Source organism: Borostomias antarcticus, assembly GCF_949987555.1.
Source record: "Borostomias antarcticus genome assembly, chromosome: 23".
In the NCBI taxonomy this organism is placed as follows: Eukaryota; Metazoa; Chordata; class Actinopteri; order Stomiiformes; family Stomiidae; genus Borostomias; species Borostomias antarcticus.
Window position 1 is genome coordinate 3,644,250 of NC_140256.1, and position 18,508 is coordinate 3,662,757.

Sequence of the window (18,508 nt, forward strand, 5' to 3'; positions counted from 1 at the left end):
ATAACTGCTTATGATGTCATGTTATTTTATTTGAATTACAAAGTACATGGGGGATATTCCAGATTTGAAAATAGTTAATTCCATTCTTTCAAACACATTTTCAAATGTTCAATCTTTAACGATGCTGATTTGGCAGTTAATTAGCTAACGCTTTATAAAGTGATGTTATCAAATAATGGAAAAATGTGCTTCACGGTACAATTTCCAAATGCGTACAATATGAAGTGATTGCTACAATAGCACTCTAGGAACACTGATTGTTAAATAAGATGACTTTTTATGGTTGTTTCTCTTGCAACAGAACCCATGATTCCACCACTACACAAGTGTCTCGTCTTCAGAAAGTACAGTTCTATGGACCAGGTGATCACTCATTCACCCACACTCATTCACCAACCTTGAGCCTTGCAGTAAAACTGAATTGCTCCGGAGTCAGAGGAACGTTAACTTCATGACCTTTGTGTCACCGTGACCTGGAGGTTGTTAACCCATATGTCATTGTGACCTGCAGGCACAATGACATGGAGTGATGTACAGCCTACAGTGGACAATCCACTAAAGTACTCCAGCTGCACACATACAGCGTCAGCTGGCGCAAGGCGCAAGATCTCAACTCTGGGCTGTTCTGACAGACGAACGACTCCAAAACCGGCCGCCGTCCTGGGATGGGGTAATCTGATTGGAGGAAAAGTACAAAATCATTCCATCATAAGCTGCCACATTCAATGTTCCACTCTGTTATGTTATATGAAGTGCTTTGATGTCAATTTGATGTGGACAGAGCAGACTACACACCGTCTCCAGGTAGGAGCCAGCCAGTCCCAGAGGGGCCCTGCGCTGGGGAGAGGCGTAGCAGACCTGGGCCTGGTTCTCAGCGCGGAGCTGCCTGACCCGGCTCTGGAGGTGGCGCAGCAGCTTGAGGGAGGCCAGGTCGGGGGGGCCGGGGGAGGCAGCGTGGGCCCCGGGGGGGAGGCAGGGAGAGGAGGCGGAGGACTGAGGAGCTCCAGAGTCATAACACTCCTGCTGGGAGACAAGGGAGGAGGAGGTGAGGAGAGCAGGAAGGTCAGGAGAGAAGGAGATAGATACAGGAAGTGAGGAGGCTCGGTGTGGAATGTCTTCCTGATCAACAACTGTTTTGCCTGTTAAAGCTGCAGTATGTAGCTACGATTTCCGCAAGCTTTTAAACATTTAAGTATTGCTATATTGCTATGATAAATCAAGAGGGATAAGCGATTGAGCTCACATTAAAACCTACTTCAATGCAAGCGTGTGATGACATCCAATCAGCAACACAGAGCACAAGAAACAAAACAAAAAAAGTGCCGTGATTTTAAAAGCTCTGTGTATATTTTTATTGTATAAACAAAATAAAAAACACATACTACAGCTTTAAGGCATGTGAAGAGTAGATAGTAATAATAGAAAAAAAACACATACTACAGCTTTAAGGCGTGTGATGAGTAGCTAGTGATAATAGTCTATTCCTCACCGCAGTGATGTATCTCATCTCCCCCTCCAGTTGTTCCAGCTGCTTCTGCTTCTCCTCTCGAGCCTTGGGGGCCTTTCTACGGCACAAACAGATGACTAACTGTCATATAAAGACAATCTGAGGGAAATATGTCATGATAGCACGAGGCAGTTATGGAACAAATGTGAAAAAATGGATGATTAACAATACTAAGCCAAAAACGTCAGATTCAAAACAGCGGTGCTCAACAGTGAGTTGGGATTATGGTTTTGCATGTAGGATGGGATGACAGGTTAGTGAGTTAGAAACTAGTCATAGTCACTCTCATGCTGACTAGGGTAAAACCAGTTACCTCCCCTTTAATAACTGTGCCTTGCACCTGTGGAGTGGCAAAAGAACACTGAATATGATTGAAAAAGATAGAAAGCTATACTTGAGTACACAGTACTACACTACAGTACATTTGTGGTAGCTGTACACCCAATAAACCTACAAGCCAATCTCATAGTGATGAGGGATGGGCCAACTCACAAATAAACTCTGGGCTGAAGCGTTTGCTTCGTATATCAATCAATCAATCAATCAATCAATCAAAGCTTTATTAGTAAAGCGCATTTCATACCCAGAGGCAACACAATGCGCTTTACAGAGAACAAGGGAGGTGGGCATATCCTATCCATACAGTAGCCGATGGTGTATTACTGTACCTCTCCAGTTCAGCCGTCAGCTCGTCCTCAAACTTGCGTGCCAGACGAGCGGTGGTCTGTTCCTTCCACTGGGCCATGCTCCTCTGGACCTGCCGGAGCTCCTGGTCTTTGTCCTGGAGCTGTCTGCGTAGGGAGGACGCCGCCCCGCCCCCCTCACACCCCCCTTCCTCCCGCAGCTGGGCCAGGTTCAGACTGCTCAGCTCCTCAATGTGCTCCTGTGGCACGGACACACGCACACACACACGCACACACATACACACGCACAAACACGCACACATGCGCACACACGCACCCACGCAAACACACGCACACACACACGTAAACACACACACACACGCAAACACACACTCACACACACGCAAACAGACAGATGTGTGTGTGTGTGTTTATTGTGAGGAACATTGCGTTTAACATTGCATTCATACCTGAATGAGTTTGTCCTTCAGTGAGTCCAGGGCCTGGTCTCTCTCCCTCCCCAGCTGTTCTCTCTGCAGACACAGCTCCCGCTCCTACAGGACCACACAAACACACACACACACACACAACACACACAGTACACACACACTGAGTATGTTCAGCTCCCGCTCCTACAGGACCACACAGACACACAAACAGTTTGAGTGTGAGTAGAGTATGTTCAACCCAGTTTGAGTGTGAGTAGAGTATGTTTGCATATGCCCCCCGAGACGCCCGCCCCCCCTCCCGAGGCGCTTCCCCCCCTCCCTCCCGAGGCGCTTCCCCCCGAGGCGCTTCCCCCCCACTCAATGCGTGAGACTTGGCAGCCCTGTCAATCCTAACAAATTACAGGATTTTCAAGGGCCCCCTTGGTAGTCAGTTCCACTCCCCCCCCCCGTGACGCCCATGGCTGCGTATATACAGAATACGTTTGTGCTCTGGGTGAACATCCAGGACCTTCTCCCGGCTGAGCTGCTGAGCGCTGTGTCTCTGGGAGTTCAGCTCCTGCTGCAGACGGCTGATGAGGAGCTGCAGCTGCTCCCTGAGGGCTCGCAGGTTTTGGACTGCCTGGGCCACCGTAGGACTGTGGAATGAAAAGGGACTTTCTTAGTGAGCTACTCCAGATGGTCTTTGTGTGTGTGTGTGTGTGTGTGTGTGTGTGTGTGTGTGTGTGTGTGTGTGTGTGTGCGCGTGTGTGTGTGTTTGTGTGCGTGAGTGTGTGCGCGCTTGTGTGTGTGTGTGTGTGTGTGCGTGCTCGTGTATGTGTGTGTGTGCGTGCTCGTGTATGTGTGTGTGCGTGCGTGCTTGTGTATGTGTGTGTGTGTGTGCGCATGCATGCTTCTGTGTGTGTGTGTGTGTGAGAGAGAGAGAGAGAGAGGGTACCAGTGTGAGGGCTGTGTGTGTGTGTGTGTGTGTGTGTGTGTGTGTGTGTGTGTGTGTGTGTGTGTGTGTGTGTGTGAGAGAGAGAGAGGGTACCAGTGTGGGGGCTGTGTGCCGCCCGAGGCCCCGCTGTGTTCCAGTAGGAGGCATAACTGCTGACACTCGTCCCCCAGCTCCTGGGCCCAGAGCCTGAGCTGCTGCTCCAGCCTGGCGCTCCTCTGCTTGTGGCTCTGCTCCCTCTCCTCCAGCTCCCTCTGCAGCCTGCCAGCCTCCCCCTCCGCCCTCCGGACCGCCTCCTCCATCCTAGACACCTCCTCCTTCCTCTCCTACTTCCACAGCCCCGCCATGTCAACTCAAACCACAACACGCTTTCATGGGTATCATATAGTGAATGTAGTCGTGTTATTGTCTGATGGAGGCAGGTTTTCGTGCTCCCACCTGTTCCAGACGCCGGCTCAGTCTCTGGAGCTCCGTCTGGAGCTCCTCCCTCAGGGACCTGCGGGTCTCCGCCAGCGCAGACGAGCGCTCCCTCCGCTGCTCACACACCTCGCCCTCCAGCTCCCGCACTATCTGAGAGAGAGAGAGAGAGAGAGAGGGGGGGGGGGAGAGAGAGGGGGAGAGAGAGAGAGGGGGAGAGGGAGGGAGAGAGAGAGAGAGATGGAGAAAGAGAGGGAGAGAGAGAGAGGGAGAGAGAGAGAGAGGGAGAGAGAGAGGGGGAGAGAGGAATGGAGGGACAGGGAAGGAGAATTTAACTCTCAACTTTTCAACTTTGAGCAACTAGCAATTCTGATATTCTGTGGGTTTCTAATGGCTGCTGGTTTGCGATGGCTGCTGGTTTGTGATGGCTGCTGGTTTGTGATGGCTGCTGGTTTGTGATGGCTGCTAGTTTCTGATGGCTGCTAGTTTGTGATGGCTGCTGGTTTGTGATGGCTGCTGGTTTGTGATGGCTGCTGGTTTGTGATGGCTGCTGGTTTGTGATAGCTGCTGGTTTGTGATGGCTGCTGGTTTGTGATGGCTGCTGGTTTGTGATGGCTGCTGGTTTGTGATGGCTGCTGGTTTGTGATAGCTGCTGGTTTGTGATAGCTGCTGGTTTGCGATGGCTGCTGGTTTGTGATGGCTGCTGGTTTGTGATGGCTGCTGGTTTGTGATGGCTGCTGGTTTGTGATGGCTGCTGGTTTGTGATGGCTGCTGGTTTGTGATGGCTGCTGGTTTGTGATGTCTGCTGGTTTGTAATGGCTGCTGGTTTTGCCGGCCCTCACCGTTTGCAGTTCCACCACTTTATTCTGGAGCGCCAGGGCGTTCCTCTTCTCTCTCTCCGCCTCTCCCCTCGCTCTCTCCAGACCCTCCCTGTTCTGTTCCTGCAGTATCCCACACTGCACCTGTAGGGCTTCCTGCTTCTCTGCATCCCACTTCCTGTGTTCCTCCTCTATGGCGCTCTGCCTCTGAAAGGAGGATCATAGTATCGTTAGCAGGTATCATTGCATCATCGCTATTGATGCGTTTGGTCCAGTAGGTGTTTATATGACAGGGAGAGACGAAGAGAGATGATTCACTTAAATATCATATTAGAGACTACAGGGATAGCTAACACATAATGGCCGACCATGTAGGCAACTTCTCTGTAACTATCTGTGCACTCTCCTGTTAGTTATGTCTCTCTTATGAATTATCTAGCCCATGTTTACTGCTCTGTATATGTTCTTAGTCAATAGACAAACATTTCCCAGGAGCTTGCTAGATCGTCTTGTTGAGAGAGGTCAGGGAAGAATTTTTACAGCTCACTTTTCTGGCCCCCGGGTGAAACAGTTTTTTTGCTTCCCTCTGGAATATGTAGGGGTGGGACCTACGCCCACCCCCCCCTCCCCATTGCTCTCTGTAAAGCGCATTGTGTTGCTTCTGTGTTTGAAATGCGCTATACACATAAAGTTTGATTTGATTGTCTGTAGTACAGTAAGTACAGTACCATCTGCAGGGCCTCATCGCGGAGCTCCTCCTCACGTCTCCTCGTCGCCTCCTTCTGCTGCTCCAGAGCCTCCCTTAGCCTGCTCCCCTCCTCCTCCTTCAGCTGGTATTAAGAGCAGAGAGAAAGAGAGAGAGAGAGAGAACAAGGGTCACCTCTGAGACACCGGCCCGTCTCACTCGATCCAGCAGGACTGAGTGTAGAGTACAGGTGACCCGGTGGGCGGCGGCGTCTCTCACCTGCTGAATCTGCCGTTCGTGAACAGAAGCCAGCTCCTCTCTCAGCTGCTCCACTTGTCGCTGCTGAGGGGCGAAAGCATAAAAAAGTACTGAACGTGTGACTCACCCGCCTGGCGCGCCACATTCACACAGCTCGATCCAGTCACAGTACTCAACGCTGCTGCTGAGCGTTGAGTACAGTATCGCTCACGCGGAGGCCCCGTGTTCAGGGGCCCCCGTCCGTCTCACACTAACCCCCTCTCTGAGTGCCTGCTCCCGGGCCTCTCTGAGCGAGACGCCGTGCTGCTCCGTCAAGCCTCGGAGCTCCCCCTGCAGGGCTCCTCGCTCCGCCTCCAGGGAGCTCCGCTCCTGCTGGAAGCCCGACAGCTGCAGCTCCTTCTGGGCCACGATCTTCTCCAGAGCCCCCAGCCGGCCCTCACGCTCTGCTAGCTCCATCTGCAGATCGCTGACTCGCTGCTCCACTGCCTGAGGGGGAGAGGAGAGGAGAGGAGAGGAGAGGAGAGGAGAGGAGAGGAGAGGAGAGGAGAGGAGAGGAGAGGAGAGGAGAGGAGGAGAGGAGAGAGGAGAGGAGAGGAGAGGAGAGGAGAGGAGAGGAGGAGAGGAGAGAGGAGAGAGGATAGGTAAGAGGAGAGGAGAGGTGAGAAGAGAGGTGAGAGGAGAGGAGAGGAGGAGAGGAGAAGAGAGAGGAGAGAGGTGAGAGGAGAGGAGGAGAGGAGGAGAGGACTGACATGTTGAGACAAAGAGGCAGGGGAAGGCAGAGGAGGATTCTGGGATGCCATGTGGAAACAGAAGAGGCCGGTACCTCCAGCTGCTCCAGCTTGTTTCTCTGTTTCTCCTCCAGGGCGGCGCACCTGTCCCTCACACACCTGTCCTCCTCCTGCACCCGCTGGAGTTCCTCACGCGCCTCGTCCAACTGCTGCTCCACACACACACACACACACACACACACACACACACAAACACACACAAACACACACAGACACAAACAAACACACACATACACTCAAGCACTCACAATTCATCCAAGCACTGACTTTTGGTACCAAATTGCCTTCTGAGTTAGGTTGTGAACAGTACTTCTTGTAAAGAGTCCAGCTTGACCCTTGACCTCCGCTGCTCAGCAAACAGCTCAGTCTTGGCGCTGTCCAGCTGTCTGTCCATCTCTTCTCTCTCCAGCACGGACACACTGACGCCAGAGTGCCTCTGTCTCTGTGGGGGGTGGAGGGAGGGAGGGAGGGAGGGAGGGAGGGAGGGAGGGAGGGAGGGGGGAGGAGAGTGGTGGTTTACAGATGGGGTACAGGAACCAAGATGGAAAACCCCAAATCCAGAGCTGTGTTCGGAATCGCTCCCTCGTTCCCTCACTCCCTATTCCCTATATAGGGTTCACCATGTAGTGAACTACCTAGGGAACGGAGAAAATGTAGGGTACATGCACTGTTCCCTGCAAATCAAGGTGAATTGTGGGTAATAAATAGTGGACTATATAGGGAACGAAAATTCCGTGGAGAATTCGGACACTACAAACAAAATGGCTGACGCCCTATATAGTGCACTATATAGTGAATAGGGAGCGATTCCGAACACAGCTCAGGAGATAAAGGTGAAGGGAGGGAGGGGGGGTAGAAGTGTGTGTGCTACCCTCTCCACCAGGGGGCCGTCGTCCTGGAAAGCTGCTCTCCTTTGGCTCAAAGCTGCCAGCTCCTCCTCCAGGTCCCTGACCTCCTGGAGACAACAATCTCTCTGCCTCTGCAGCCGGCGCAGCTGACAACTACAACACAACACACACACACACACACACACACACACACACCATGTCACTGAACAGCTGACAACAACACAACTACAACACAACACACACCATGTCACTAAGCAGCTGACAACTACAACACAACACAACACACACACACACACACACACACTATGTCACTGAACAGCTGACAACTACAACATAACACACACCACGTCACTGAGCAGCTGACAACTACAACACAACACACACACAACACACACACACACACACACACACACACACACACACACACACACACACACACACACACACACACCACATCACTGTCAATGTGACCGAACTGGCCTTACCTTACTGAATTGAACAACATCCAGCATGATTGTTTAGTTAGAAAGAGTGCTAACAGGTTTTAGTACGGGAGTACCTGGTGCTGTCTGCCTCTGCCCTGCTGTCTCTCAGGCCGGCCTCCAGACTCCGCCCCTCCCTCTCCATTAGCCCCGCCTCCGCACGCAGCTGCTCCAGTTCCTGCAAGGCATGCTGGGACGCACAACACACAGCGTGGTCAACATATGGGCGGGCGTTATGGACAAGGAACTAAGGAGAGATAGATGGCTACACACTGTACTGCACCTTCTTTTTTTGTAGGAGGTCAGAGAGAGACCGCTCCACCTCGCACAGCTGATCTCTCTTCAGCCTCAGTCTCTCCTCCTCCTTCTCACAGTCCTGATACACAACACATGGACCGTATGTAAACACAGAGGAACACGCTAGAACACAAACGCAGTGGTGCATTATGGGACAGAGGGCGAGGCGGGCGCTGCGCTGACCTGGGCGAGGCTAGCGAGCTCCTCCTCTTTCTTCACCCAGTCTGACCGCAGCTCCTCCACAACTGCTCTAGGTGTCTGCTTTGTGTGTGTGTGTGTGTGTGAGAGAGAGAGAGAGAGAGAGAGAGAGAGAGACAACACCTATGAGAAAACACCTTATATGGAGAATCAAATCAAATCAAACTTTATTTGCATAGCGCATTTCATACACTGAGGCAACACAATGCGCTTTACAGAGAACAACGGGGCGGGGGGGGCATAGGTCCCACCCCTACATATTCCAGAGAGTGCTCAGTCACAGAGTACATCTTCTGTCATTTGTTCCATCTCACCATTGGCCCGCGCCCCGTGACCCTGTCGAGCCTTCGTCTCCTCCTCCAGCGGACACACCCCTCTGTGTCTTCATCATCATCATCGTCATCACCATCCTCATCTTCACCCACAGAGTGCGCATATCTGCCACCAGACAGACGGCAAGGAGACATGTAAAACAAGGCAGGCATCGTCAGATCGTACAGTATTTTGAGGCCTGCATGGTCCGACAATCGTATCGATTCAGTTCAGGCTACCTGGGAGTATCTCTCCTGCTGTGGCGTTGTTTACGGAGGGGCAGCCTTTCGCTGGTCACGTTTCCGTGGCAAGCTCTCAAAACTGGGTCATCAAACAACACATGGTCAGTCGACGAGTCAGAAGATACACTTTCATGATAGGATCAGGTCCAGTGTCACTCTACAACCAGGGATACCAGGAGTCTTACCAGGTGTGTACTGGGGTTCTCTAGGCTTCTGAGAGGCCGTGTCATAGTCACTCTGGTCAGTGCACAGCCCATCCATGTTCCTCACTGACCGGATTACTGACAGGCACCCTAAAGTGTCATACAAGATGACATACAGCTAATAATCTTGATATGCTAGGCCTACAGTTTTCATAGACATAAATAAAACAGAAATACGACAACACATTTATATCAGAGCATTTGAACCAGTCTCTTACTTGGTCTGATGTGTTGACGGACATTCTCCGTGCGCACAGAGTCTAGGTCGCTGTCGATGGTCACCGCGTCAAAACTCCACACCGGAACTCCTGAAGGAGACAGTGGCTGCAGTTAATGTTAGCGCTCAATGTAAATTCTGTTCACCGTCAGTTTTAGAGGTAAAGTTTATGATCTGTAAGACTAAGACCTGATTCATAGTCGACGCAAACAACGCAAGCTCCAACATGACTCGAGAGCTTGCGTTCTGTGTTTTGTTTTGTGGAAACGCAAGGAATCGCACTATTGCTTGCGTCAAGTGACAAATTTCAGTATGACACATGCAAGGACGCAACGAGACCTTGCGTGGCCTTGCGAAGCTTGCGCTTATGTAGTTTGCGTCGACTATGAATCCGGCCTTAATACCAGAGATCAGATAACGTGTGTTCTTAGTGGTACCTGCGAGGTGCCTGGTTCTGGAAGCATGGCTCTTTCTCTCTCTGTTTCCTTCGGGCTCCAGACCGGACCGGGCCTCTGTCCGAACCCCCGTACCGCCGTTGCTGCTGGGAGGACCAGGGACTGACCCTGGAATGACAGTAACAGGACAGGATGTGTGTCATCATGATGGATGAGAAGAGCAAGTGACAGACCGTACAACAGCTTTCTCTGGTCCCAGTTCCCACAGGACGGCTTCGTCCACTCCTGCCACTTAACCCCAGCAGGAGGTCAACAGTGTTCTCGTCTCCCCCGAGGGAGGATGGGTAAACGCAGGACGTCTCTCCTGATAGCTCTGTTCAACCCCCTGATGGTGTCTCTGAGACAGAGTCCAGCTACTTCCTCTAGCTCCACAAATGCATTCTGGCTGTGGTTTCCACCCCTCTCTCTCTCTCTGGACCTGTTTGTCTGATGTTTAAACGGTGATCATGATGGGTCTGTAGCACCTCCGCTCCCCACATCAGCATCTTCTCTCGTAGCACCGGTGAAATCACCTTCTTTCCGGCGGCGCAGTGGACACGCGGCGCCGCCCGAGGCCTCCTCCCTCTTCCCGGCCCCCCCTGCTCCACGGGGATTCTCCGTTCCGCCGGGTCCGTCTCTCGCTCTCCTCTGCGTCGACCCGTCGGCCGGCCCCACCATCTCCTCCCTGAAGCGCCAGGCGAAGTCCTCGGTACGGACGCTGTCCTGAGGGGGGCTCAGCTCTCCGTCCGGCCCCCCTCCTCCTCCTCCTCCTCCTCCTCCGCCATCCCCGCAGGCCTCCCCCAGCAGCCTCTCCAGCCTCCAGCGACACTGCTCCCTCCGGGACCCCACGTCCTCCTCTTCGCCCTCCCGCGTCCTCGGCTCCGCGTCAGGGTCCGTCCGGCCCTCGAACCTCCTCCCTGGAGGGGGGGGGGAGGCGGGGGAGAGAAGGGGTGAGGGCTAAACCGTGGTCCGGGGAAGAGGAGTGAGATCGGGGTGAGACCGGGGGTCGCGACCTGTCCCGTTAAGAGATGAGAGACTATTGAGACGTTGGCGATTCTAGTACCCAATGGTGTCGTTTCTTTCCGTGGTGATGAGGTATTGTGGAGGTATCATTGGCTCGTTCAGGACTGGCGCTCTAGTCACAGAGAGAGGCACAGACCCACAGATCCCACCACTTGTATAGCTGCTTAAAACATACTTTTCTCACCTGCTGATTGGTCCTTGAGATCAAAGTGTACAAAGTCAGCACAAGAGATGAAGGTGTCGTTAGTCGGTATGGTACTTCCCAGCCCTGTATCCCTGCTCACTGATTGGCTCCTGCTCAGCTCTGCTTCCATGAAAAGAGAAATGATGAGTATGGTGATTGCTGATTGCCATACGCACTCTTAGAGATGGTGCTAAGGTAGTTAACATACCAGTACTGATGCAGTCCTGTTTAGCAGGGGTACTTTCAGTAACATGGTTGTGGCTCTGCACCTATAGTTCACAAAGTCAAAGCAGATGGAGACTTCAGGAATCATGATACTTTAGAACCCAGATGAAGTGACAGACAGACAGACAGACAGACAGACAGACAGACAGACAGACAGACAGACAGACCTGCAGACGGCTTAGCTGGGCGTCTATGGCATCCAGGAGGAGGTCACAGTGGTCCCGTTTCAAGAGGGGAGGAAGTAGTCCTGACACATTGCTATCTTCCTCTAGGTCTGGGTGAGCAGAGTATAAGAGGTAGGTTTGATACAGAGACGCATGGGAAAAATAGGAAACGTACCACTGAGTGATGGATACTGAATGATTATGGAGTATCTCTCACCTGTGCAGAGAAGTTCGTCTGTGTCCTCTGCATCTCCCCCTGCTTCCTGACTGGCATCGGCCATATCCGCAGACTAAAACCAAGAGTAGCCTACAGACGTAACATTCCCTGTGAGGAGCAACAATGTGAGACGGGCAGTTGTGTGAGGGGGGTTGTTGTTGGTCAGTTGCCCTGGATACTTAGACTTTTTTCTCTCTCCACTGGGACAGGCTAGAGACCCCTCCACAATGAAGCCAATAAATTTCAGTGTGATTACGCTTTAGGGCAGTTTATATTTATATATAATAATAATAATATATTTTAGTGACAAATGAGAGGCCCCATTGTGTGTAGACTCATACTCACAGAATTTAGCAAGACTTAAATCAAAAGGTTATCTCTTGGAATGGGGAAACATATGTCAATAGGGCTATTTCTCAAAATATTCGTGTTAAGTAGGCCTATATGATCTTTGTACAGCATGTAGGGTAGTTCAAAACGCATGCAATTGAATTACACATTACAATAGCCTAATTATAGGCTAGGCTAGCCTACTGCAATAAGCCTACCAGCCTACAATAAATCCCAATCCATCCAGTTGTGTAGCACAAATTATTTCCACTTCTTTAAAATCGAGCTGTTCGTATAGGTTACTAACACTTTAACCACTGCCTGCACTTCTAATCCGAAGACATCAGCTGTCCCGATAGGCTATGACTTACTTTCTAACCAATTATGAAAATTGGGATGTCGGATTTGTCTGGCGCTCGTGCTGCTGCAGGGAGACTTGATTGACATGGAGCATTGGCAGGTTACTAGGCAACGAGCAAACAGCGCTCGCGCCGGCCCGAGCCAACCCGCCCCGCGGTGGCGCCCGAGCTGCGTGGTGGAGACGTGACGCGGTTCAGCGGGACGCGGAGCGCCAAGATCCGGATTATGGAACTCCTTTATTCCGCTACTGTTAACCTGCAGATCATTTGCCCAGAATCAATACGGATGAAATATAGCTTTTTGTCCATGGAATTCATCATCCTAAGGTTGAGCATCTATTGTAGCCTGCGTTTCTCCAGCGTTTGTTTGTTGTTACCCTCCTTATTAGCCTGGCCAGACCAAAGAGAAACAGAATAACTATAGTGTTTCCGGCCAAATTTTGTCAGTCTGTTTTAACAAAGGCCTATTAACACCACACTAGGCCTAAATCACACAAAATTTGGTATCATGTCTCTATAGAGGCACAAAAAGGTCAAACAAACGTTTGTGATGATTTATGTTTTTTGTGTTGTTTTTTTTTTGTGTTGAGCCTAAGAGCAGTTAAAACAGACCGCAGGGGAGGGTGTAGTGTGGAGGAAAACATGCTCATGGCAGTCAGATTAAGAACACAATATTTATGATTTGGTAAAAGTTGTAAATCGGTTGGAACACTGGAGGAAGATATTTCCCTTTGAAAAGTCATCCACCGTACTCTTCCAAACCATGTACCCAAGCATATTAAACAGACAAGTCCAGTTTTAACAGAAACAACTTTATTATCTTTAGTCTGCCTTGCTCTTGAAGACAATGTTACATGTGCATAAATTAAGGGAGAAAACACAATTATAAAACATGTACAGGTAAAACGTCGGTTGGAAAAGCTGCAGCTTACACGTGAACAAAGGTGTGTGTGTGTGTGTGTGTTTGAGTGTGAGTGATAGTGTGCAGCCAGATGAGAGTGGTTAAGGCAGGACACTACCAGTCGCTGACCTCCATCAGGCCTCTGTAGTGATCTGGGAGTGGGTAACATCAGGCTCTTCACATCACAAGGCCTGTAAATAGCCCAGAGTCCAGAGGGAGGGCGGGGGTCCGGTCAGACAGGGTCTGAGGTTCCTGTCTTCATAATACCCCTGCCTCACAACAGTCAGCAGCTGAGAATCAAAGGTAAAATGTCTATACAGACAGACACACACACACACACAAACTCATGCATGAGTTTACATACAGTAGGTGTAAGAGAACAACAATGGCACCCATGATGAAAACAAACAAAAAAACAAAGCAAATATAATAAAGCTAAATCAAACCACTGGATTAAGTGTTGGGTGAGAAGAAGTGAGAAGATAAAAAATAATTTAAACTGCTTTAAAGTACATCTTCAGTTTCTTTCATAGGGAAGGCAGTTCCAGAGTACAGTGTGTTAGTTTACAGTGCTCTCCCTGCAGAAACGTTGGTTGTTAAATTCCCTTTCTGCACAGAGCAGACATGACCTTCATTAAAGAAACAAGCCATGGATGAATATTATCTCCTAAACACCTGTTATTGCTACAGATCAATCTCACACACAGTCCTTCATAGGGCACTACTACTGTATATCCACACTTCTATATCCATACTACTATATCCATACTACTATGTCCAACTCCAATATGTTATTCTCCAGTCAGTCGAGGGCACCCATCCAGCACCGAGGTCATGTTATTTGGATATTCAAAATAAATGGATTGAAACGTATGCGTTTTCAATTATCATCAAAATAGAATATGCATATTCATATATAAAATCACTCTATTTCAAACCCAATATATTAAAGTAAATCTCTACATACAATTGATCAATGAGAAAGAAAAAATATTTGTCCGTTATACATTTTCTCCCCCACACTTCAACACCAAGTTTCTCAACTTGTAATACTGTACATGACGGTATAGTATTACTGTACAATGACTTTTACTATAGCAAAAATAAACCACCCTCCAGTGATTGAGTCCATCTAAATGAGTCTGTGTGGCGAATCCCACCACCATCCCACCAAACACCTTGATATGTTTCAGGATTAAGCAGCTGTGTGTTGCTCTTGCCAAGGTGGTCAGTACTTGTGCATGTGCTTGTGCAGTAGGAGTGTGTGTGTGTGTGTGTGTGTGTGTGTGTGTGTGCGTGCGTGTGTGTAATGGTGAGAATTGGTGTGTGTAGAATGAAATCTTAATGGTAAACAGTGCATGGACATAAACAGAAGGTGGATAGTGCACAAACCAGTCTTTTCAGGGGTTAAAAGGGGGTAAATGGCTGATCAAAAATGTGCTTGTGACAACCACTCACTACTCTCAAACGCTCTGCCCCCTTTTAGGCTCTGGGCTTCGGGCAAAGGAAAACACATTTGAGCCGAAATGAAAAAGCAACAAACTAGTGGGATCAGGAAAATGATTAACGGGAATCTTAAGATTTGGAGCTTACATATTATTCTACCCACATACATTCACAATATTCTTGTGCATGTGTACTATGACTCATCATCACTCCAGTTCTCCCCTCCAGCCCAACTTGATATGAAGATGGAGCACAGAGCTGATCACACTGTCTTCCAGAGCAGAGCTCAACCCAGGAAACTAAACCTTAGTATCAAGAACTTGGTATAAAAAGGATTTTCAGTGTGTATGTAAGTTCCATTTAATATAAAACATTCAATCTGAAATCAAACTGTGGGTTCAAGTCTGAATTAAATTCAAACTTGCTGGGTCAATTTGGATTAAAAGGTCTGTAAAGTACATTTTCAGGTAATTAAAACTTCAGATTTATACAGTTAACTTATCACTAAGTTTATAATCATTATCACTCTTTGATTTATAATCATATAATTGTTCTTTGTTATTATTTTGTTATCACAAAATATTCACACAAACGGCTAGACAGTGAGTGCAACACCTCCTGCCAAAATTCTACATTCCTAACAGCAATTATAAAACATACTAACACATTTTCAAAACTCGCCTAAGACATGTAATGCACAAGTCAGTGGACTGTTTTCCCTTATTCAGTCCTTAAAGACAAAAGACTGACAGTGCCATCATGAGCTGATCCCAGACCAGTCTGTCCACTGCTCTTGAACACTGAGAATAAGGACTAGGTTTGAGCTCAGGCTGATGCTGGGTCAGTGGCTGGGGCCTACAGAAGCCCGCTCAGTCTGTTGTGAGAAGCCATAACCCTCCAGCGGTAGCTAGCAGCCGCCCGGGACATCTTCAACTCACAACCACCTCTGGTCACCCTCTCTGGTCACCTTATGGCTGAGCATTCACTGTCCACAGCAGGATTCGGTTGATGTCCTCGGCCGCAGTCCCAGATAGTTAAATGTGTGGTGGAAAGTACCGCCATCTGTCTGGATGTCAATGTGAAGGAATGGATATGATCAAGGGATGAGTAACTTTGCAGAAATTGTTGTGTGGACTGTGGGCGTCATATCATTTGCTGGACAGTGTAAGAACTTCAGAGTAGAAGTGTATTTTTGTGGGAAAGCACCAAAAGACAATCTTACTCTCTAGGGGGTGGTGTCATTTTATCATATTACACATATGCATTGAACTGTGGTTCCCCCACAGTAAAAAGTGCTATCAACTTTCACAGGTCTCACAGGGTCCGTCTCCAGTGATATGGACGACAGGACATCGACTGAACATTGTAGCTGGTTTATGAGGTGAAGGGCACTGTGGTTGTGAACTGTGTGGTTACTGTGACTAGATTGCGACTGTCCGGCTCAATTAACTGTCTCAGCCAATCACAGGGAGCGTTGCTGCTGATAGTGGGAGGAAGCAGAGTTGACGTTATTATGTTAGTGAACCCCAGACTCAGCTCCTAGCCTGGTGGCGCATTTTGCCATCGGGAGAACAGAACAAGTGAGGGCACATGAAATCTTTCCCAGGGAGATGTGGGGAGAGCTAGTTCAAGCTTTGGAACCTGTGCCTACCAGCACAACCTTAATTCTATTGACTAAAGTAGAGATGAAAAGACATTTAGCTTGCTAACCGTTCCTTTCCTGTTGACTGTGTCTTGCTGTGTACATTTCAGTCTTTCAGTTAGATGAATGCTGAGCCAATCGTACAACAGGAGAGAGGATATCATATTTAGATCAGGTTGCTGTTCCACCAGTATAACCAAACACATGGGGCAAACAGGGAAGAAAAGTGCATTGTGGGTAGCCTGTGTGGCGCACCTGATTTTGGAAGCTTGCAGGGGGTCTTTTTCTACGGTGATCAAACTCCATTCCCGTATACTCACAGCTTTAGTAAAGTCTCACCAGGGAAGATCTGCAGAAGGGCCCCTCTCTCCTTCTGCCCGTATCAAACAGTAAGGGAGTGTGTGTACGTGAGGTACAGGTGTGCTGCGAGAGTGTGTGAGATGTACACCTTCTCATGCACATGGAAGTCCGCACAGCGCCGGCGAGCCAGAGACCTCTTCCTTCAGGGCCAGAGGCAGGGCAGGCCCCTGGGCCTGGGGGGTTGGGGGTGGGGGGGCGAAGGGTACGGGGGTCTGGTGAGTCTGGGAAGGAGGTCAGGTGGGTTTTTAGGCCCGGCGGGGGAGGGGGGCGGGGGGTGTGGGGGTTAGAAGATCTCCGGACACATACTCCAGTCCTGTCTGTCCTTGGCTTCCCAGTATCCTCCCTTGTACACAAAGTTTGTCTCCCCGGTGAGGGAGTTCCTCCTCTTGTGGAACCACTGCGGCTGGTATCCCTCGTAGTCTCTCCCTGGGGGAGGAGACACGGTGTTAATCACACGGCAGCCTCAGCACACCAGGAAGTCTACAGTCACTCCAGCACACCTCTATATCTGAGCACTATGTCGTATGTTTCTCTACGTCTGAATTATCACTGTGCTGTATATAATAGGGCTTGAAAAGGCTCATGGCAGCAGAACAGAAATAAAAGAACAGCGTTGTTTTCCTGGGCAGGGGTGTGGAAAGGGGGAGGGGGAGGGGCTAGCATGCAGCGCCCACAGAGGCAGACCACTCATGGGATTATGGGAGGAAGAGATGCACGAACAGGGGGGGGGGCACCAGGCCGCCCCCACTCACCAGAGTCATAATCACACTCTGGCCACCAATAGAGGGAGGGAAAAGAAAGACACGTCATGGGCACGTCCAACAACACACACACACACACACACACACTGAGGAAAGTTACTAGTAGGAGAGGAGTCTGCCCCCCCCCCCCATTCTCCCTCGACTCTCCCTCCTCCCCCCTGCACCTCCTCCACTTGACCTGCAGTCACCCCTCTATCAGGCGGTGACCAGGACTCTGTGATGACTTCAGTCATAATCATTTACATAGCGGTCAGGGGATGTCCAGAAATGATTCACAGTCATGTGCCTGAATATCAAATCAGCAGATCCCTCTCCCTCCTGGATCCCCCTCTCTGAACCACTAAGGGTTTTCACTGACTGACGAGTCACCCTACTTTCTTCTTCTGTCAATCCTCATCAATGTCTTTCTTTTTCTGTCAATCCTCATCAATGTCTTTCTTTTTCTGTCTAATGCTCACGCTCCATGTCATTTCTTCTCTCTCTCTGTCTCTCTCCTCTCTCTCTCTCTCTCCTCTCTCTCTCCTCTCTCTCTGTCTCTCTCTCTCCTCTCTCTCTCTCTCTCTCTCTCTCCTCTCTCTCTCTCTCCTCTCTCTCTCTCTGTCTCTCTCTCCTCTCTCTCTCCTCTCTCTCCTCTCTCTCTCTCTCCTCTCTCTCTCCTCTCTCTGTCTGTCTCTCTCTCTCTGTCTCTCTCTGTCTCTCTCTCTCCCTCTCTCTCTCTCTCTCCTCTCTCTCTCCGTTCCTCACCGTCGTCCAGGGCGTCGGAGGCCTCGGCCTCCCTCCTCCTCCTCACGGCTCTCTGTTTCTCCTCCAGCCTCTGTTTCTCGGCGTTGGCCTCGTCCCACCGACCCGCCTCCATCAGCCTCTGGTCCGGCCTCAGGCGGCTGTCCGTCAGCCCCACCCCCTCCTCCAGCTCGTTCAGCGTCAGCGCCAGGGCCGAGAAGTGGTACATGTTCTCAGCGTTGTCCCTGACGACGGTGTGGGGGGGGGGGGGGGGGGGAGGAGGTAGGAGGAGAAAGAGGTGAAGTAGATAAGCAAGTAAGTAATTAAGTAAGTGAGTAAGTATGTAAGTAAGTAAGTATGTAAGTAAGTAAGCAAGTAAGTAACTTATTTTATAAAGTAAACTTTATTTCTATAGCGCTCTTCACAGCACGAGTGCACCGAGTGCTTCACAAGTGGAGATAAAAATA

At 49.9% G+C, this 18,508-nt stretch overlaps 2 protein-coding genes across 2 annotated transcripts in view; both read right to left on the reverse strand.

Annotated features, from left to right (window-relative positions):
• Nucleotides 1-44: 44 nt before the first annotated feature.
• On the reverse strand, nucleotides 45-11,586 carry LOC311324826 (uncharacterized protein; the record flags this gene model as incomplete). Its single annotated transcript, XM_084457421.1, has 23 exons — nucleotides 45-675; nucleotides 796-1,020; nucleotides 1,490-1,565; nucleotides 2,176-2,390; nucleotides 2,601-2,684; nucleotides 3,088-3,214; nucleotides 3,607-3,836; nucleotides 3,949-4,080; nucleotides 4,770-4,952; nucleotides 5,474-5,575; nucleotides 5,710-5,772; nucleotides 5,944-6,174; nucleotides 6,512-6,625; nucleotides 6,787-6,918; nucleotides 7,348-7,477; nucleotides 7,884-7,996; nucleotides 8,090-8,182; nucleotides 8,616-8,716; nucleotides 9,277-9,366; nucleotides 10,243-10,626; nucleotides 10,917-10,929; nucleotides 11,309-11,415; nucleotides 11,523-11,586. The coding sequence occupies 23 exons, from the start codon at nucleotides 11,584-11,586 to the stop codon at nucleotides 610-612; spliced, it is 3,075 nt and encodes a 1,024-aa protein (XP_084313547.1). The 3' UTR covers nucleotides 45-609.
• A 5,257-nt stretch (nucleotides 11,587-16,843) lies between these two features.
• osbp2b (oxysterol binding protein 2b) overlaps nucleotides 16,844-18,508 on the reverse strand; it is a gene marked incomplete at its 3' end in the record, with an annotated part of 48,265 nt that continues 46,600 nt past the window's right edge. Inside the window, exons 13-15 of the mRNA XM_084457609.1 lie at nucleotides 18,066-18,286; nucleotides 17,313-17,330; nucleotides 16,844-16,986 (exon numbers count right to left, since the gene is read on the reverse strand). Coding sequence (XP_084313735.1) covers nucleotides 16,844-16,986; nucleotides 17,313-17,330; nucleotides 18,066-18,286 — 382 coding nt within the window. The remainder of the gene's footprint in view (nucleotides 16,987-17,312; nucleotides 17,331-18,065; nucleotides 18,287-18,508) is intronic.